General features: G+C 35.0%; 1 protein-coding gene across 3 annotated transcripts in view; it reads right to left on the bottom strand.

Annotated features, from left to right (window-relative positions):
• The window catches only part of ELP4 (elongator acetyltransferase complex subunit 4), a 233,249-nt gene that overhangs the window by 47,876 nt on the left and 162,800 nt on the right, over positions 1-22,573 (bottom strand). The window contains exon 10 of one of the 3 annotated variants that reach the window (XM_081798400.1): positions 9,454-10,295. The exons of the other annotated variants lie outside the window; for them this stretch is intronic. Coding sequence (XP_081654526.1) covers positions 10,233-10,295 — 63 coding nt within the window. The 3' untranslated portion in view covers positions 9,454-10,232. Of the gene's footprint in view, positions 1-9,453; positions 10,296-22,573 lie in introns of those variants that run through there. 3 annotated transcript variants of the gene reach the window in all.

Genomic DNA, 22,573 nt, shown 5'->3' on the forward strand with positions numbered 1-22,573 from the left:
TGGGCAAGAGAGCCAGGGGAACATGATTTCATTCCATCTGGTCCTTGGCACTTATCTTCTTTTTTGCTTTATCTTGCAGTGCGAATCTGCTCATGCCCTGGTGTCCTCTCCAACTTTTCTTCCTAGTTATGGTGCCTAATGTTTCTTAAGTGCAAGGGTTCTACCTATCATGTCACAGTAGCAGTTACCGATGGACATGTAAGAAGGGCATTTTTTTAAAAAGTTGAGTTGTTCTGTTGAGTGGTGTCAGTTGATCAGTTAGTACTATCCTCAGTGAAGGTATTAAATGTTTCAATTCGTACAAATTTTACTACAGGACTTAGAAATTCCAAAGCTTTATTATTCCTTACCAGCTACTCCTTTGCTTAGGAACTGAAAGACACTTTCATTCCTTTTATCTTTTTTTTCTGGCCTGAGTGGAGCACAAGATTGCTGGAGTAAGTGCCTGCGTCAGCGGGTTACCGCTTCAATACAATGCAAGCGGACCAATTCGAAAAAGCGCCAAACTATTTCGGGATTGGGCAGACGACAGTGACCCTTCATGATTCTATGAATAATGCAAACAGGGAACATATTGCTGCGGTCAAAGAAAAGGAAAAAAATTAAAAGTAATTGCCTTGAGAGAAAAAAGAGGTGCAAGATTTTAGCAAGGCAAACAGCATCTGAGATGCAGATCATACTCTGTTTACACATTCAGCGTAGAGTTTTAGTTTCTCTAGTGGCAAAATTTGGTTAATTATAATTACTTGTCTTAAAGGTTTCTGGTTTTATAGTCGCAGAACTGTGGTGAGGTTTTGTGTCTAACTTCCCTTCTGCTTCCTCTCTTACCACATAATTGTCCAATTGCTTGAATAAAAATAGGTGATGTAGTAGTTAACATCAAAACGAGTCAGACCTTTGAATGAAGAAAATAAGAAAACTTGAAAAGAACAAAAATTTTTTTTTAGGCCATTCTACCTGATACTACACTGGTTGTGTAGTGTTGTCTCCTGATTTTTCCTAGTATTTTATTGTGAAAAATTTCAAACATATAGGAAAATTAAGAGAATTTTTTAGGATAACATTCATATAACCACCATCTAAACTGTACAATTAACTTTTTTCTATACTTGATTTATCACCTCTCTAAACATCTATCTAGCCACCCAACTATCTTATTTTTGGTGAATTTCTAAGTAGCTTGCAGATATCAGCACACTTTACCTCTAACCACTCTGGCATGCATATCATTAGCTAAAATTTATGATTCTTTAAAAAACAGGTTTATTGCAGTATAAGTCACATACCGTACAATTTACCCTTGGGGTTCCATTATACATCAAAACTTTTAGTGGAGAAAATATGGAACCTTTTTTCTCTGTCATTATATATGTCAGACAATACTTGTGACTTTCAGATTTTCTGCTGAGGAACACACAAAGCTACAAGTTTTGGAAAAATCAAAATTTCAGATTTGGAAAACACCTCCCCCACAACCCTAATAAAATGAGAAATTTCATTACTAGAATGATAGATAACATAGTTATACACCTCAACTTCAAATCTGGGTCATTTACATAAATGATATTTCATCTATAATCATTGACAGGTGACACTGGCGACCACAGGTTCAAATACTACCATAGTTTTCCACCTATTTACAGACTATAGTTTCCAAAGATAACTGCACAGCATCACACATTCCACATGCTGTTGTACAAAGTGATCTTATAAAGTATGATCAAGTGGCAGTTTTATATCTTCTCTCCTTTAATCTGGGTGACTGTTTCAATCAATAAAGTGTGCCAGATGTGATGCTTTATAATAGATCATAAAAGGCCTGGCAGCTTCTACCTTGTTTTCTAGAACACTCACTTTTGGAAGCTAAGCTGCTATCTAAGGAATTCAACTGCCATGTAAGATGAGGCCTCCATGCTGTGAGGAAGCCCAGGCCATGTGCTCTGAGGGCTACCTACAGGGAGGACAGCCTCAACTGAGGTCCCAGCTGATGGCCAGCATGCACCACTAGACATGTGAGGGAAGGTGCTCCTAGTTGCTTCCTAGCTTTAGTCACCGAATCTTTCTAGCTGAGGACCTAGCTATCATGGAACAGTACATCCATTGAGCATAGTTGCTGTGTCCTGCTCAAATTCCTGATCCACAGAAGCTCTGGATGTAGTAAAATGACCATTTTACTCAATAACTTTTGTGGTGGTTTGTTATACAGCAATAATAACCAGAACAGTCATTCTCTGTTTCCCACCCTACAAAACAAACCAAAAAGCACCTCTGTTTTTAGAAGAAATATGTAATTCTTGTTTGGCAGATTCGTTTGCATTTAGAAAGTACATTAAAAGGATCATATCCCATGATCAAGTGTGATTTATTAGAGGGATGCAAGGATGATTCAATATCTGTAAATCAATCGTGATACACCACACTAACAAAATGAAGGGTAAAAATCATATGATCATTTCAATAAGTGCAGAAAAAGCATCTAAGAAGATTCAACATCCATTCATAACAAAAACTCTCAACAAACTGGTATAGGGAATGTCCTTCAACATAATAAAGGCCACATATGACAAGTCTACAGCTAACATCATACTCATTAGTGAAAAGCTGAAAGCATTTCCTTCAGGATCAGGAAAAAGACTAGAATGCCTACTCTTGCCACTTTTATTCAATATAGTATTGGAAGCCCTAGCCAGAGCAATTAGGCAAGAAAAAGAAATAAAAAGCATCCAAATCAGAAAGGAAGATGTAAAACTGTCTCTACTTTAGCAGAAGAGATGACCCTATATATAGAAAACCCTAAAGGCTCCACAAAAAGCTCTTAGAACTAATAAACAAATTACAAAGTTGCAGGATGCAAAATCAATATACAAAAAAACTGCACTTCTATATACTAACAACAAATTATCAGAAACAGCAATTAGAAAAACAACCCCATTTACAAATACATCAAAAAGAATAAATACCTAGGAATAAATTCAACAAAGGAGGTAAAAGATCTGTGTACTGAAAACTAAAAGACATTAATGAAAAAAACTGAATAACACAAATAAATGGAAAGAAATTCTATGCTCATGGATTGGAAGAGTTAATAGTTAAAAATGTTCACACTACCCAAAGGAATCTATAGATTTAATGCAATCTCTATCAAAATTCCAATGGCATTTTTTTCACAGAAATAGAACACACAATCCTAAAATGTGTATGCAACCATAAAAGAACCAGGATAGGAAGAACAATCTTGAGAAAGAACAAAGCTGGAGGCATTTACACTTCCTGACTTCAAAATATATTATGAACTATGATGAACTATGATTATGTCATAATCAAAACAGTATGGCATTAACATACAATGGACATATAGATCAATGGAACAAATAGAGAGACCAGAAATAAACCCACACATAAGTAGTCAATTATTTTTTTTTTTATTTAATATTTTATTTGTCAGAGAGAGAGAGCACAAGCAGGGGGAGTGGCAGGCAGAGGGAGAAGCAGGCTCCCGCCAAGCAAGAAGCCCGATGAGGGACTCAATCCCAGGACCCTGGGATCATGACCTGAGCCAAAGGCAGACACTCAACTGACTGAGCCACCCAGGCATCCCAGTAGTCAATTAATTTTTGACAAAGGAGCCAAAAATATACAATGGGGAAAGGATAGTCTCTTCAATAAATGGTGCTGGAAAAACGAGATGGCCACATGGAAAATAATGATACCGGACCCTTATCTTATACCATACACATAAATCAACTTAAAATGGATTAAAGACTTGAAACCATAAAACTCCTAGAAGGAAACAGGGGTAAGCTCCTTGATGTGAGTCTCAGCAATGATTTTTTTGGATTTGACACTAAAAGCAAAAGCAACAAAAGGAAAAATAAGTAAGTGGGACTACATCAAACTAACAAGCTTCTGCACAGCAAAGGAAACTATGAACACAATGAAAAGGCAACCTATGGAATGGGAGAACATGTTTGCAAATCATATATCTGATAAAGGTTAACTTCCAAAATATACGAAGAATTCACTCATACATAAAGAAAGGGATGGTTCACCTTGTCTTTAAAAAAAAAAAAAAGAACTACCATATGATCCAGGAATTTCATTTCTGGGTATATAGCCAAAGGAAATGAAATCACTATCTTGAAGAGATATCAGCACCCTCATTTTAAGACTGCAGCATTATTTACAACAGCCAAGACTTGGAAACAACCTAATAGTTCACTGACAGATGAATAAAGAAAATGTGCTATATAAACACACACACATATATAATATGTAGTAGTACTCACCCATAAAAAAAGAAGGAAATCCTGCCATTTGTGACAATGTGGATGGACCTTGAAGGCATTATGCTAATGAAATAAGTCACACAGAGAAAGGCAAATACTGTTTGATTTCACTTATATGTGGAATCTAAAAAAACTGAACTCATAGAAACAGAACAGATTGCCAGAGGGGTGGTGGTGGTGGTGGGGGAAATGGGTGAAGGTAGTCAAAAGGTACAAACTTCCAGTTATAAGATAAATAAATACTGGGGATGTTATGTACAGCATGGTTGCTACAGCTAATAATACTGTACTGTCTATTTGAAAGTCGCTAAGAGATTAAATCCTAAATGTTCTCATCACAAGAAAAAATAGTTTTGTAACTGTGAGGTAAGAAATCTTAATGAAACTTATTGCGGTAATCATTTCCCAATATGTTCATATATCAAATCATGTTGTATACCTTAAATTAATATAATGTTATATGTCAATTATATCTTAATAAAACCAGGAATAAAAGAAATATGTAATTTTTAGCAGTTCTATCTGCATATAGAAAATATCTTGTAAGATATCACTTCAGGTGTTTAATATTAAGTTCTATATTTAGGTAGGTAAACATTTAAAAATAAATAAACATTTATAAATAAAATGCTATTCTAAGAATTGCATATTTGTCAGTCAGTTATAGCCACTGGCTGGATAGTAATGCTAGTTGCCTATGTTAGGGAATAAATATAGCATAAACTAACATGTTCAGAAAAGGGATTTTAGTTGATTGTAAGCTCAGTATGAGTCAACTATGGATGTGGTTACCTAAAAAAACGATATGTTCCCAGAAGCACTATTCTAGTGCCATGGACTCATTTGGCAATGTGATAGAATCTATGAACTCCTTTTCAGAATAACGCTTTTAAATGTATAAAATGAAATACACTGAATTACAAAAGAAACAGATTGCATTGAAATGTTATCGAATAATAAGCTCATTTTTGATATAGTAATATCTGTGCTTTTTCAATTAACAATAAAATAGTAAGAACAGCAGTAGGCCTAATATATATATATAATATATATATTATATATATATAATATATATATTATATATATATACCAAAGGGGATGAATATAAATGGTATTTTGAGATACCTGTATAGTTATAATCTTACATGAAAGAAATCTGTGCTAATGTGAATTATAGTTTATTGCCTATATTCATAATTAAGAAAATACTAAATTTCAGTGGGAGGTTGGGAAAATAAAGATGTAGATTCTCTTCCATCCAAGTTTCTGGAACACCTAAATTCTATCCATGAATTCCTTGTTCTTAAATTCCTTCAATATAAAACACATTTATTTATGATTCCATGGGCTTACGGCATTTGCGGTCTCCTCATTTGCTCTCTCCTTTCTTTGTTACTGTTTATTTAACAAGTTGGGGAGAAAGGTTAGAACAAAGGATGCATGATACTTCAGGCTGGGGGCAGTTTTTTATGTTCAGAATTGTCTATCATCTTCTCACCAGTCAATAAAATCCCACCCATTATTCCAGGTCTAGTTTAAGTCCTACTTTCTTTAGTAAGGTGATATGATCCATAATGACTTCTTCTTTCTCTGATTTACTGTACTTAGAAGTCAGTTCACCCTCATTTTAGAACTTAGTCTCTATTTCATCCACCATCAGTTTTGTCTTCTCGTCTAGCCAGGGAGGTTGGTAGAAATAAAGAGTGTTTGCCATTTTGTATTGCCTAAAGCATACTGCTAAGAACATTGTAGGCATATGTTATATCCTCATCCAATGTCCATCCTACCAGTGATGCTGTCCAGCTGTGCAAATCACTTATGGCTATGGGAAACTGAGACTCCATGTGTTCTTTACTGTTGCTGTCACCCACAATGGATCACTGAGGATGGGCTATACAAGGTGTATCCTTGATACTGATAATAACACTTATGTGGCACTTACTATGGGCCAGATACTGATCTGAGCATTTTGCATATTCATTTAATCCTCTCATTTAGCCCCGTGATGTAGGTAGTATATTGATCCCTATTATACAAATGAGGAGCCTGAGGAACAGGCAATTTGTAAAGAGATGGAATTTGAAACTGGGTATTCTTTTCCAGAGCTAGAGCACTTAACCACATTCATAAATATAAGAAATCCTTGTATATACCTGCAAGTTTAACATGAAATCACTCATCTTATAATTAGCCTTTCTTCCACTGAACTCCTATATCCCTTGACTGGGTAATCATTAACTCAGCCCTTGTACTATTAGAATTTTATTACAATAATTGCAGCTACTATTTACTGAGTACTTGCTATATACCAGAATCTGGGCTAAGTGGTTTCATGTATACTTAATCTCTGTAACAACCTTCTGAGGCAGGAAAGGAAAGCTAGGCTCAAATATAGTAAAAGATTAAGTAGTAGAAGAACAAGGATTCTAAATCAAGGCTATCTTAATCTTTGCTTAAAGCATGATGTTACACTACTTCCCTATGGTTTGCCTTATTTCTCCAACTGGATTATAAATTCCTTAAAGGCAGGGATTATGTTTCATATTTGCTAGTTGATTCCATAACACTTTGAACACCTTGGTCCTCTGAAAAAACATTTCTTGATTGATAGATACAATTCACATTTCACAGAATTTAGCATGGTGTATGTAGTATGAAAATTTTGGGATCTCCCGTTAACTGTATCTTCTGGGAATACCTAAAGTGATCCGGCTTCAGCTTGCTGATCATTAAAAGGAGGAAAATATACTTAATTATAGGAGTGTTTAAAGATTAAAAGGTAATAATATCTGTAAAATATATATTATAGTGTCTGCCACATAGTAGGTACTCAAAAGAAAAAAAAAAAAAAAGCTAGTTTCTTACTCCCTTCCTTGAAACACAATTTTTTGGTCATGTCTACAAGGATTGGTTTTAGCATACGATTTTGTAAAAATGCTAATCTTTGGTTGTGTGCTTGTTGAAATTTGTAGTACTTAGTCTAATTTCTCTTTTTTCTTTTCCTCAAAATCAGCTGAAATGATAAATATTAGTTTATTTTAAATCAGAGAAAGAATTCCTTTTTGAGCCAATGAAGTAGTTCTGGCTCTATGGTCTATCAAAGTGGTTCCTGTGAGCAAATATGAAAGAAATGTATGACAGGCAGAATGGCCCCTCAAAGATGCCCACATCCTAATCCCTGGAACCTGTCATATGTTACTTTACACAGCAAAGGGGAATGAAGGTTACAGATGGAATTAAGGTTGCTCATCAGTTGATCCTAAAATAGGGAGATTCTCCAGATTTATTTCAGTGGGCCCAAAGTAATCATAAGGGTCCTTAAAAGTGGCAGAGAGAGGGAAAAATGAAGGGGGGGAAATTGGAGGGGGAGACGAACCATGAGAGACTATGGACTCTGAGAAACAAACTGAGGGTTCTAGAGGGGAGGGGGTGGGGGGATGGGTTAGCCTGGTGATGGGTATTAAAGAGGGCATGTACTGCATGGAGCACTGGGTGTTATACGCAAACAGTGAATCATGGAACACTACATAAAAAACTAATGATGTAATGTATGGTGATTAACATAACATAATAAAATTAAAATAAAACAAAACAAAACAGTGGCAGAGAGAGAACCAGAGAGATGGCAGTGTAAGAAGGATTCAGCCTGACCCAGCTAGCTTTGAGGATGGAGAAATGGGGTCATGAGCCAAGGAATGCAGGCAGCCTCTAGGATCTGGAAAAGGCAAGGAAATAGATTCTCCCCTAGAATCTCCAGAAGGAACTCAGCTCTGCTGACTCCTTGATTTTAGTCCTGTAAGACTCATTCTGGATATCTGGGCTCCAGAACTGTAAGACAGTAAATTTATATTGTTTAAGCTGCTAAATTTGTGATAATTTGTTACAGTAGCAATGGGAAACTAATACCGTACGTAAATAATACCACGAATTTAGAATTGTGCAAAAACAAATATGTCATTTTTTTTTTTTTTAAAGTAACCTCTACTCATGACCACCAAGACGGCGAGTTGCATGCTCTACTAAATGAGCCAGCCAGGTGCCCCTATATATCGTGGTTTTAAACAACTTTTGGGGCACCTGGGTGGCTCAGTCGGTTAAGAGGCTGCCTTCGGCTCAGTTCATGATCCCAGGGTCCTGGGATCGAGCCCCGCATCGGGCTCCCTGCTCAGAGGGAAACCTGCTTCTCCCTCTCCCACTCCCTCTGCTTGTGTTCCCTCTCTTGCTGTGTCTCTGTCAAATAAATAAATAAAATCTTAAAAAAAAAATTAAACAACTTTCAAGGGACTATATGAATAATAACAGTGACATTTCTCTTGATTGTATTGGGTACAGAAGTCAAGTAAAATGCAATATAGTAAAACTTATTACAGATTCATTAATAACATTTATTTTAATTAGCTGGATTAGAGACATTTTTTTCTTTGCAATCCATTCTTTAGTAACTAGAAATGTCTTTCTACTTGTGAACATGATAAGAGAAAAATAACGAAAGGATTTTAATTATAATAGGAGAGATTTTTGTTTGGGCAAAGAGAAGGTATTTTTTTTTTTTTTTAAGATTTTATTTATTTTTATTTGAGAGAGAGAGAATGAGAGACAGAGAGCATGAGAGGGAGGAGGGTCAGAGGGAGAAGCAGACTCCCTGCCAAGCAGGGAGCCCGATGCGGGACTCGATCCTGGGACTCCAGGATCATGACCTGAGCCGAAGGCAGTCGCTTAACCAACTGAGCCACCCAGGCGCCCAAAGAGAAGGTATTTTTGATAATATCACTCCAAAGCCTAAATTACGTCTTTGGCTAATTTGTATTTTTTTTTTTTTAAGATTTTATTTATTTAACAGAGAGAGAGACACAGTGAGAGAGGGAACACAAGCAGGGGGAGTGGGAGAGAGATAAGCAGCCTTCCCACCGAGCAGGGAGCCTGATGCGGGGCTCGATCCCAGGACTCTGGGATCATGACCTGAGCCGAAGGCAGACGCTTAACGACAGAGCCACCCAAGCACCCCGCTAATTTGTATTAAAATGTATTGCCCGGCTCTCAAATCCCCTATGTTACCAAACTTAACTACTTTTACAAACATGAAACTTCTGCTTAAATCATGCCAGTCTTTTCTATACTATCACAGACTTTGCTCATTCCTTTTTTAAATGTATTTTCTTTTCCTTACTTTTTTTTTAAGATTTTATTTATTTATGAGAGAGAGAGCACGAGTGGGGGTGGGGAGGAGTAGAGGGAGAGGGAGAAGCAGACTCCCTGATGGGCAGGGAGCCAGATGCAGGGTCCTACCCCAGGACCCTGAGATCATGACCTGAGCCGAGGGCAGACGCTTAACCATCTGAGCCACCCAGGCACTCCACTTTGCTCATCCCTAAATCTCTTCTTATGGCATCTCTACTCTACCTGGAATGTTCTTCTCTGCCTGTTCAACACAGACTAATGTTTTCCAAGCATCTATAGCACTAATGTTCTCTAATTGTATTTTAGCTTCTATTGTGCATTATTCTCTATTATTTGCATGTTATTCATGATTACTTCAGGCTTGTATGTTTTATTTCCCTGTTAGCTCCTTGATGATTGATGATGGTTGATGGGTACATAAGATTTATTATATTTGTCTCTATGTTGTATATGTTTGAAGCTATCTATAATAAAAAGTCAAAAAAAAAAAAGCTAGGGAGACACCCTTGTATCACTAAAGCATTCAATTTGTAGGTTTCTCCTTCCCTAGCACTCTAAGGTTGGTTGGACTGGTTTGCCTCTAAAGCTATACCTCTTTTGGCTGAAGAAACATGATATAAAAGAAAGGTATGATACTATGCCCAGAGGCTAATGGCATTATCCAATATAACAGCAGATTTCTATAAGCTGGTGTACATTATTCAAGATAAAACTTCACTATTGCTTGGTAAAGAAAAGCACGAACAAGTCAACTCACTTGTTAATTGTTTATATAATCTTTGAAACCTCTGCTTCAGTGTTACTGATACAGGATTCCTCGTTAGCATATTTCTGGAAAGAAATGATTGAGGCAGAAGGTTTTCATCAACACTTAATAAAGAAAAAGTTAGAATCAACAGTAAAACTTACTATTGCTAGTTTATACTATAAAGTATTAACAACACAAAATGTTAATTAATTTCTAATTCTCTATTCTATTATTTAGATTTCATGAAGGTTGATTGGACTTGATCCATCATTTTACGGAAAATTAATTATTTCAAATACATGCACCACTTTATGCAACCTGCCTGATTTGCATTGAGGAAAATTCAGCAGAAGTAATTGAGGCACAAGCAAATACTGGCACTGACTGAACTCAATTTTCATTCCAAATTTCTGCAAAATCCCAAGGCACAACAATATCAGATGCAAGGGGGAAAACAAACAAAAGCAATGTGAAAAGGGAACATGAAGAGAGAATATTACAAGAATCAGAGAACAAAGGGATTGCAAAACTATTTTAGTGCCATAGATGAGCAGTGAGGGCTTCATTCAGGCAAGGTGGAATAAGATATCATATGGCATCCTGACAATTGATGTCTTCATTTAAATGTAAGAATTTACATTCTAATTAGAAAGAATTTACATCTTAATCAGAGGCAGCTGTATTATCTTGTTACTGTTTTTTTCAAAGGTAATGAACTAAAGTACTGCTGTGCTTTTTCAACCAGAAACTAAATAGACAGCATCCAGTGTTATTTTATAGCTTACCTGCTGTAAGCTGTTATTAATATTTTCAAAGATTAAATTTCTAACCAAAATCTTTTAAAAATGAAAATTATATTTGACATCACTAGAATAGTATGGTAAGGACTTAACGTGTTTAAACAAATCCCTTTCTAACTTGTATTTTAAACATACTTATTTATCAAGCTAATAGAAGCCTCTTATGATTTATTAATATAATATTGTTTTCATTTGGGAGAATGTGGAAAAGCTACTAAAGCAGATATGCATCATATTCTGGTGAAACCCTGTTGTTCTTAAACTTACATTTGGTTGTAAGAGAGGATTTAATACAAAACTTTACCTTATTAAGATCATTTAAATTAAAGTATATTCTTTTTTTTCTGTAATGTTTAATAAGGACAGATAACAAATATGTATAACATGGTAATATTTTGCTTGTTTTATGCTATTTTGTTACTATCACATTAATAACATTTAAAAATGTAATGCTTCACAAATATACACAATTCTGATGGTGTCCAGGATTGCTATAGTTAGTGAAATGAAAGAAAATAATGCATTCAAATTCATACTGTTCTATTCTAGGTTGTTTATAATGATGGTAGCTAGACTTGGGTATTGGTAGTTGGTGATATCTTTGCAAAATCAAGCCCATCATTCATATGAGAATCAGCATGAGCTCACTGACCCATGGTTTAGAAGAAATTGGGCTTGGCCTAAAAGAAATCAAGCAGGAGAAAATTACAAGTGTTAATAAAAATGTAAAATGCCACCTTTGTCCCTAGCACCATGCATCTTTAGGTTATTGATACTTATTTTCATCAGCTGCATCATTAATACAAAGTTGTAGTACGGACCAATTTTGAATACTTTATGATTTAATTCATTATGTAATATAATTTTTTATTCAAGTGAAGGGAAAGAAAAATAATTAAAAGACTAAAGCTATATCTACTGGTCTATTACAAATGAATAATATAGTTAACTTGGTCAAAATATTTGATTTAATAAATCACAGACTCTAAAATAATTCTGAGGTATAAATTTATTTTTACTATTATACTGATTTTCTGGATCCATACATATAAAAAAAAACCCAGATCACACACAAATGTGGTGTATTTTAAGAAAATAACAATAATCTCAGGTAGATAAAAAATTATGAAATTAATTTTAAGGTGGCGTTTTTTTGACCTAGGCCACTCTGATGACAAAGAAGGGATAATAATTAGTTCACTGGTGCTTTTTCTTGTATCCCACTAAAGACAATTTATAGAGGAAATGATTCAGATGGGCCTGACTGAATTACTGGCTCTGAAAGACGGCTTTACACTGCTGTCAGAAACCGTCAGCCCACTTCTGAAAGGTTGATTTGTCTATGGCTTTTCTGCGTATGATTTGTTATGAGGCTACCTAATGCCACAGAGTATACACAGAGCCTTCATTTTCAAAAGTATCCCAGGTAAGTTTTTGATCATCCCTAGGTTCTATGGAACCTGTCTGCTTTTTCATAAAGAGTATCTAAAAATAAAGCACATTTTGCTTTTTACATTGATGTATGGTTCCAGTGTGATATCATGGACTTTGAGTTACAGTATACCAAAGTGTTGTATCTACCTTCACCAGTTCTCCACCTGCCTCTGTGTTTACTGTAACTATAAATATTCACATCCAACCTAAAAGAGCATGATAAAACATAATATATGACTCCTCTTTTCTGTCTCTTGTTTTCCTTATTGCTTTGGGCTTGGATAGCACATGTTTGCTAAGGAGACTTCTGGCTTGTCATTACCTCTCTAATTCTTCCTTCATGGAACTGACAGCCTAAGGTCATGGGTTCTAGTCTCCTCCATTATACTGTAAGCTCTGTTAGTGACATGGTATACCACAAGCATGGATTCTCACCCTGATACTGTCACTATCTGGGTCTTATTTTTCTCATCTGTAAAATGAAGAGGTGTGAAAAATTCTTATTCATTGTGTGTACTTATTGTGTTTTAGTTATTTCATGCCTATTAACATAGCACTTTTTCTTCAACCCCAACTCCTTTCTGCCTTTTTCTGTCCAACCAAATCCTGTTCCTTTTTCAAGATCCCTTTCAAATCTCATCTTCTCCACGATGCTGCTTTGTTAATAATGCTGGCCAACAATAATTCCCTTCTAATTTGCACATTCAATAAATATTTATTGAGTGTCTACTCTGTATTAGGGTGCTGGGGGTGCAAGAAATTAATAAAAGAAGCATGGCCCTTGCATTAAAAGGGCTTACCATGTAGTAAGGTAAGAAGCTAGTAAAAAAGATTGAAGACTGTGAATAGCACAAGGAAGGCAACAAACAGCTTGCTGAGGGAATGTGCACATGTACATTATTTATATAGTGTGATCAGAGAAGGCTTATTTCCTATAGTATTTGCAATATACAGTGATAACTAATAATGTACTATTAATTTGACTTATCCTGTGTATAAATCTTGTTTCTCAAACAAGACTGCAGTAACAAGGACACATTTTTGTGGCTAATATAAATTGAGTGTTTAAGATGTACCAGTAATTGTTCTGGACAATTCACATGTATTTTATCATTTAATCCTTAAAACTATCATGGAACACTACATCAAAAACTAATGATGTAATGTATGGTGATTAACATGACATAATAAAATAAAATAAAATAAAGTAATCAGAGGGGGGGAAAACTAGGTAGGTATTATTATTATTATCTCATTTTACTCAAGATGAGGAAAAGGAGGCTTAGAATTAGACTGAGATACTTGCTTCAAGTTGGACAATTATTAAGTGGCAGAGCTGGAACTAAAATCCATGGTGTCTGCAAACACCAAAGTGCAGTTTATTAACCACCCTGATAAACTCCTTCTTGGAGACAGGGATCATATTTAGTGGCTTTTAGTATCAGTCCTTTGCACATATCAGGTACTTAACACTGACTTGGCTCTTTCAGTAGTCATTACACTTCCCTGGAGGCAGCTTCCCTGTTCCTGCATGAACTTAATTGGCTTCCAAAGACTTTTCTTGGAAACAGAGACGCCTGGTCTGAAAATTCTGGGTAAAGGTATTTCAAATCTAGTTTCTACCATGGCTTCTCATCATCTTGTTTCCAACTGGCACCAAGTTGTTGCATGCATGAAGTTTTCCTACCCAGGGTATTTGGTTTTGTGTGAGCCCCACACCAGCAATTCCCTATTTTGAGCTTATATTCTTTCACTCAAATGGTTTTGACTCAAATACTGAAAACAGTCAATGATAAGATGTACAGATCAGAGAGTTATTACACAGTAAACAATTTAATAAAATCAATTAACTAGGACTCCCCTTTCACAGAGTTGGAGTTAGGTTTCAAGTATTTTAAAGACCAAAAGGATAGGCTGCCAAAGAAAGTCTATATTTTAATTTCATATGTAGAATAAAAATGGGGAAATGTTACATTTTTATTTTAAACAAAACTATGAGTGCCAACAACACCTTTCCTTGCACACTTACCCAATTAGTTACACTAACAATAACACCTTTCCTTGTGCACACTTACTCGATTAGTTACACTTAACAAGTGGAGACCTGAGGCGCAGCTTAAATGAAAGGAGTGTATTTGATGCATAATGAGCTTCACCAATTTTACTGTGATTTTCTTAGGAAGAAGCTAGAAGTGAACTAGCTTCTGTAACTCTATTGCTTAAATCTTCTTTCTCACTGCTGGGAAAAAAAAGCATAATTTCTTAAGGCATTTGTACTGATGTACTAGTACTAAAGCTTAAAAAAGCACCAGTTTATAAATTTGTTGGCGCTCACCTTTCCTGGAACTAACTGGTAACTTCTCTTCTACATCTGGTAAGATTACAGTAAATGAATGTTTTATTTCTTTAGCTTTATTGAGGTATAACTGACATACAAAAAATTGCACTCATTTAATGTTTACATCTAGATGTACACCCTTTATAACATCGTCACAATCAAAGCATTAAATATATCTATCACTTTAAAAAGTTTCCTTGTGTTTCTTTGTAGTGGAGTTTTTGTCTTTTTTTGATAAGAACATTTAATATGAGATCTACCCTCTTTTATATATTATTTTATTATTATTTTTAAAGATTTATTTATTTATTTAAGGGAGGTAGGGGCAGAGGGAGAGAATTTTCAAGCAGACTTCCTGCTGAGTGTGGAGCCCAACACGGGGCTCGATCTTACAACCCATGAGATCATGACCTGAGCTAAAACCAAGAGTCAGACGCTTAACTGACTGAGCCACCCATGCGCCACTCTTTTATATTTTAAAGTATACAATACAGTATTGTTAACTATAGGCACTATGTTGTAGAGCAGATTTCTAGAACTTACTCATATTGCATAACATGAATTTTATGCCCACTGAACAACAATACCCCATTTCCCCCTCCCCTCTGCCCCAGGCAACCACCATCCTATTCTCTGCTTCTATGAGTTTGACTATTTTAGATACCTTATATAATATTTAAATGAAAAAGTCCTTAGTTAAGTAAATAATGTGAATTGTCAATAAAAACTTGAAATCTTTCATTGATAATCTGAAATGTGGGCAATATACTTGTAGTTAACAAAAAACTGGCTTTCAAATAATGCCATGAATAATATGCTGCTAAAATTTTAAAATCTAAATTTAAACATCAGAATTACATTCTATAGGTTTATAAAAGAAAACATCTGAGATAAGATAGAACTCTTTAATGGCTTTGTTGCGTTTCAAGAACAAAGAAAGAAACTGCCTAGAGGATAACAGTAAGCTTAACAAATGGAAAAGGAAGTAGTCAAGAAACTTTATAAGATGAATAAATGAAAAATCAGAAAACAAACAGATTAATAAAAACAAAGAAAATGTAGGAACAAAACATGGAGTTATAGTTTTACTAATCTGTATTACAGATAGAAATTCTTTACAAAAATATAATTCAAGAACTCAGACAATGACCCTTACTGAATTCCCCAAGGCACAAGGAAGCCTACTCCCAGAAGACAACTACTGGCATTCTCAACCTGGGAGCACATCCTATTCATCCTCTGTTATGCTAGAGACAGATTAAAATAGGAAACTGTAAAAACAAGAACAAAACCCATACATGATCCATATCCATCTCAAATACAAAGAGCCTAACCAAGAATCACTCAACATTTAAACACTTAAGTACTCATGGCTACTCAACAAAAAGAACTTAGACCATACGAAACAGTTTATAAAGCATACAGAAGAACACTTTACAACAGAATTAATATCCTCAAATAGGTAAGACAGGAAGTTAAGAGAGGAACTAATTCAAAAACATAGAAAATAAGAATATGATTGTCAAAAAGAAAAGTTCAGTTGATGAACAGAATGAACATAACTGAGGAATTAGTGAGCTGGAAGACAGACTAAAGGGATTCTCCCAGAATATAAGTCAAAAAGGAAAGAAAATAAGTTATTAGAGAAAAGGTAATATTAGAGAAAAGTTATGGACACTAGATCCAGAAACTTCATCTGTTTAACAGGCATTACAAAAGAAGAGAAGAAAGAGAATGGCAAGGAGGAAGCAATCTGGATATAAAAATGGGAATTTACTATTATGTTAAAAGACTGAAGAAGAATAAGAAGCAGAAGAAATACTAAATAAAAAAAATAATAAAAATAAAAACTCTTCATAAACTAGAAAATAGAAGGAAACATCTTTTAACTGAAAAACGAGACCTACAAATATGTAAAGCAAAATTTTTTAAATGGTAACACAAAACAATAAATCACATTGATATTAGGAACAAAAGCTGATGGACAATTTCACCAATATATTTAACATTATACTGCAAGTCCTGAACAATGCAATTAGACAACAAAAGGAAATAAAATGTATAATTATCAGAAAGAGAGAGACAACGATCATTTGTAGACCACATGATCATTTACCTGCAAAATTCAAGAGACTAAACTGAGAAACTATAGCGTTAATGAGATGGCTCAGTAAAGTGGCTGGATATAAGATCAATATTTAACATTAATACAAAAATGTAATGAAACAGAAAAAGGATCCCATTCACAACTGCTAGGAGAAAAAGCCTCAGAAAAAATTTAGGAATAAACCTCACATGAAATGTGCAAATATAAGTCCCTCCTTTCACAAATATTTATTGAATAGGCAATGGGAATGGAAAGGTAGGGGGAAAAAAAAACAATGATAAACTCATGGCACCTGTCCTTACAGTTTATAAAGTATATTGGGGTAAAAATGTAAATCCAAGAATCACACCAGTAAACATAAAAACAGTAAACTGATAAGTGCTATGAAGAAGTACACGGTAGTTTGAGGGTATACGAGAGAAGAAATTTTATTTAGTCAGAGAGGTTGTAAAAGGTTTCCCTGTGTGGGATAAATTACTTTGGGGGCTGTAGGAGGAATTATGTAGGTAGGGGAAAATGTAAAAGGTATTTCAGGAGGACTCAAGAGCTAGTACAGAGGCCTTGTGGCAGAAGAGAACAATACTACTGTAAGGAATTAAAAATAAAAAGATGTGTGGTAGGCTGTATAACACCCGTGTATGCCCCCAAAGATGTCTACGCATTTAAGCCCTGGAACCTGGGAAGATGTGATGCATGGCAAAAGGGACTTTTCAGATGTGATTAAGTTAAGGATGCTGAGATGGGGAGATTGTCCTAAGACCAGTGTAATCACGAGAACTCTTATAAGAGAAAGGCAGGAGGGTCAAAGTCAGAGGAAAGGTGACGTGATGATGGAAGCAGAGGTTGGGGTAATGCGGCCATAAGCTAAGGAATGCTGGCAGCCTCTAGAACTGGAAAAGGCAAGAAATGAATTCTCTCTGAGAGCCTTCAGAAGGAACTAGCCTTATTGACACCTTGATTTTAGTCCAGTGAGACTGATTTGGGACTTCTGATCTCCAGAACTATAACAGAATAAGTTTGGGTTATTTTAAGCCACTAAATTTGTGCTAATTTGGTACAGCAGCAATAAGAAATTAGTATAGAATTAGTCAAGTATTACTTGTATAATTTAAAGAAAAAAGAAAGCATAAATTCTTAAAGTAGAATTGATCAATTCTTACCCTAGAATTATATGAACATATGTGAGTCACAGAAGACATTATAAAATAACATATTGTTATAGAATAGGTAAAGAGTGGTTCTGATATGTGAATCTATTACATCTTCCACACTTACAACACACAAAGATGATTCACTATTTGTTGTATGTAAAAATTTATTTTCAATATGGGACGCCTGGCTGGCTCAGTCAGTAGAGAATGTGACTCTTGATCTCAAGGTCACGAGTTCAAGCCCATGTTGGGGGTAGTTTACTTAGTAAAAAAAAAAAAAAGATAATAATAATAATTTATTTTTATTTTTTGGAAGATTTATTTATTTATCTTAGAGAGAGAGAGAGAGCGTGTGAGCAGGGGGAGGGGTGGAGGGAGGGAGAGAATCTCAAGCAGACTACCAGCTGAGCATAGAGCCCAATGTGGGGCTTGATCTCATGACCCTGAGATCACGACCTGAGCCGGAATCAAGAGCCAGATGCTTAACCAACTGAGCCACCCAGGCAACCTTAAAAAAATTTTTCAATAGACTATACCTGGTAAAATAAAGTCAATGACAAGTTGATATCTTTAGTTGAATATCAAGGATATTAGAGAGCATTCCTACTAACATGAATTGTAAGATTTACTTCATATGGTTATATATATATGGAATTATATATTTCATATATGAACCTATATGTGGTGTTAAATATTATGTAGTGTTATGTATAAAATATATCATTCTGAAAATTTAACATGCAGAATGTCAAACATTTGCGATGTTTAAGCATCACAAAAATTAATTTAATACACATTTCTTGCCTCTAGAGAAATTAATAGATGTTGTGATAATGGTGGCTTGTTTTTTTTCATTCAAAGAATTTTAAAAATAAGACATAACCATCATTATCATTTATTAAGATATACAATAACTAGACTCTAGCTGCAGAGAAATTTTAACCTTTGTAATATTTTTTGGAGAATTATTAAAATGTGAAGTAGAAAGATTTTGCACCTGCATGTTTCAAGTTAGTACAGTAATAGTTCTTAAATCTATCTGTTTGCTTCAATATAAAGTTCCTAACAATAAAGCAATTAAATATAGGTACATTCACATGGTGACTTCAAAAGTCTTAATTGTTAGATATCAGTAAATAATCTTTAAGTCATATACTACTGTATATTAAATAATTATAGTGTTTTCTTTCACCTAAATTAGAATTTGTTTCAAGTAACAAAAACACAAGTTTTGTGTCTTCTGTTTGGATCAACCACACATGGTTTTTAGTAGCTGAGAAGTTTTTCTGGTTTCAAACAAATACAAAAATCCACCATACAAGAACAGAATCCAAAATGATAAGAGATAATTTCCTTTGATGCATTTATGATAAGATGATTGCACTGCAAACTAAATTTATTATTTTTTTGAACACTCTATTAATATTGTAAGCAGAACAAATGCACAGATGGCATATAGGCCATAAAAATATAATTAAACTTTACAATATTGTTCCTATCAGATTTCAGAAGTGTGCTCTAGCTGAAGTTAGAGTACAGAATATGTGAGTGCATATGATATTTTTAAATTTTAAGTTTTGGGGCAAATACATGAAAGCTGACATATTTAGCTCTTTCATGTTATTTCCACTCCCCTCCATGTTCTTGGCTCTCAGTTTCAATTTGAGAATTGTTTTCAGAGAAGGCATATTAACTAAAAGAAAAAAACAACTGTCCTAATACTTCTTTTTCAGTTTGAAAATACTTTGGTTTCCTTAAAAAATATGACGTGAAGTAGTGGTACAGTGTGCTACCAGAGAAACCACAGGCTCGCTCTAGGACAGCTGGATACCCACAGACAAGGGACAAGGTGCCTAGAGAAAAGGGATTGAGGAGACAAACTTCTGAGGTTTGTTTTTATCTAGTTATTTTGCATTTCAGTAATGTGAGAATAATAGCAATTAGATCTCGGTCTCAAATCCTCTCATAAATGAAGCAGGTTTTAAGTCTACAAATTATATTACAAATAGTATATTCATATTTTGAAAAACACTGGTTAACCTTTTTGATCAACAGTAATTGTTTAAAATTAAGTCCCACAAGATAAATGAATAAAGAGGCTACCTAAATCTGAAAGGTGTTAGAGCTGTTTCAAGCTCTCTGGGGATAGCTGGGCAATGAGAGTTGCTTCACAGAAATACCAGCATGTTGCATGCCTGTCTGCGTTCTCTGTTCCCCTCATTTAGCAGGCTTGTTGACTAAGCCACTGATGCAATGCCTGGACGCTGAAGGGGCCCTAAGAGACCAAACACAGGGTCAGAGGATCCTTTGTGTATGTCATGTTTAGCCAGTCAAGTAAACAAAGAGACTGCAGGCAGTGACTAAGATGTAACCCATACATGCAGCCCCAAAGACAAACAAGAATTGCAAGCAACAGATGCAAAAATATCTGCCATTTTTTTTTAAGTTTACTATTATTATTTTTTTTTAGTAATCTCTACATCCAATGTGGGGCTCGAACTCACTACCCTGAGATCAAGAGTCGTGCACACTCCTCTGACTGAGCCAGCCAGGTGCCCCTGCAATGTTTAATAAAAAGTGCTAGCAGATAAAATTTCTTGAGTGCTTTCTATGCATTTCACTGTGTGCTAAGTGCTTTACATGAATAACATTCATTTTCCCAATAAAAATTTGTATATTAACTACTCCTTGTAACAACCTTTTGAATAGGTGTTATTATCCTTATTTTATACATAAGAAAACTGAAATTTGGAGGGGGTTGAGTACCTTACGTAAGATCACATAGCTAAAAATACGGTGGAGTCAATTTAAAAATACCTTTCATTAATTTTTTACATACAGAATGTACACCTAACATAATATAAAAATGTAAGATATATTAAATGAATAAATAGTGTATGTTATGGTTAAGGGCTAAATGCTAGCAAATGTCCATGACAAGGAAGAAACACCTACAGATGAAAAACTATGAATGAGATTTTAAATATATATAGTGATAAAATATACATAACATAAAATTTATCATTTAACCATTTTTCAATGTATATTTCAGTGTCATTAAGTATATTCTCACAGTTGTACTACTGTCTATCTCCAGAACTTTCTCATCATCCCAAACTGAAATTCTGTATGTATACAGAATAAACTGCCATTTCTCTCTTCTCCTATATATATTTTTAATTCAAGCCTAATTATTTAAATAAAATCTCAGAATGTTAGTGTTCAAAGCACTTCTGTCTTAACATGTATATTATAACCCCAGGTACCTGTTATGCAATTATAGGAGACTAAAAAGTTTACTTGGGAAATACAATTATAATTTTATTTACCAAATAAAGTAGATTTAGAAGGACAGACAGAAATATAATTCATCAAAATATTACTTGTTCCCTACTGTATTAACAGTTGATAGTCAATCTAAGGGCATAATATATAAAAAGTAAAGATATGTATAATAAGAATTATCAAGGATCCATTTAGAATAGATTAAAAATGTACATATTCAGAATCTACAAAACCCTTAAATTTATGTAGCTATTAAATTAGTAAACTGAAAGCACAGGAAAACAAATAATTGACCTGGGGGGCACCTGGGTGTCTTAGTTGGTTAAATGTCCGACTCTTGATTTCGGCTCAGGTTACCATGTTTTGGGCTCTGCGCTCAGTGGGGAGTCTGCTTGAGATTCTCTCATCCTCTCCCTCTGCCCCTCCCCCATCAAATAAATAAATCTAAAAAACAAAACAAACAAACAAACAAAAAAACCTAACCTGGCCATCAAGATGTAGGACTAAGAGTGAAAAAAAAAACAGTTTCAGAAGCCCAGAAACACAGCTATTTAAAAAATTATGTTGAGGACATAGTTTTGGACACACATTTAAAATAGGACATTGTGGGGCACCTGGGTGGCTCAGTCAGTTAAGTGTCTGTCTTCGGCTCAAGTCATGATTCCAGGATCCTGGGATCAATCTCCACATCAGCCCTGCTCAGTGGGGAGTCTGCTTCTCCCTCTGACCCTGCCCTCTGCTCGAGCTCTCACTGGCGTGAGTGCACACTCTCTCTCAAATGAATAAAAAAATCTTAAAAAAATAAGACATGTGGCTGTCCAATTTTCCCAACACCATTTGTTGAAGAGACTGTCTTTTTTCCATTGGACATTCTTTCCTGCACCCCAATGTTTATAGCAGCAATGTCCACAATAGCCAAACTATGGAAAGAGCCAAGATGCCCATCAACAGATGAATGGACAAAGATGTGATGCATATACACACACACACACACACACACAGACACACACACACACACACACACACACAACAATGGAATATTATGCAGCCATCAAAAAAACAAAATCTTGCCCTTTGCAACCACGTGGATGGAACTAGAGGGTATTATGCTAAGCGAAATAAGTCAATCAGAGAAAGACATGTATCATATGATCTCAATGATATGTGGAATTCTTAATCTCAGGAAATAAGCTGAGGGTTGCTGGAGTGGTGGGGGGTGGGAGGGATGGGGTGGCTGGGTGATAGA

This window comes from Leptonychotes weddellii, chromosome 11 (assembly GCF_054177405.1).
Source record: "Leptonychotes weddellii isolate Sample4059 chromosome 11, ASM5417740v2, whole genome shotgun sequence".
In the NCBI taxonomy this organism is placed as follows: Eukaryota; Metazoa; Chordata; class Mammalia; order Carnivora; family Phocidae; genus Leptonychotes; species Leptonychotes weddellii.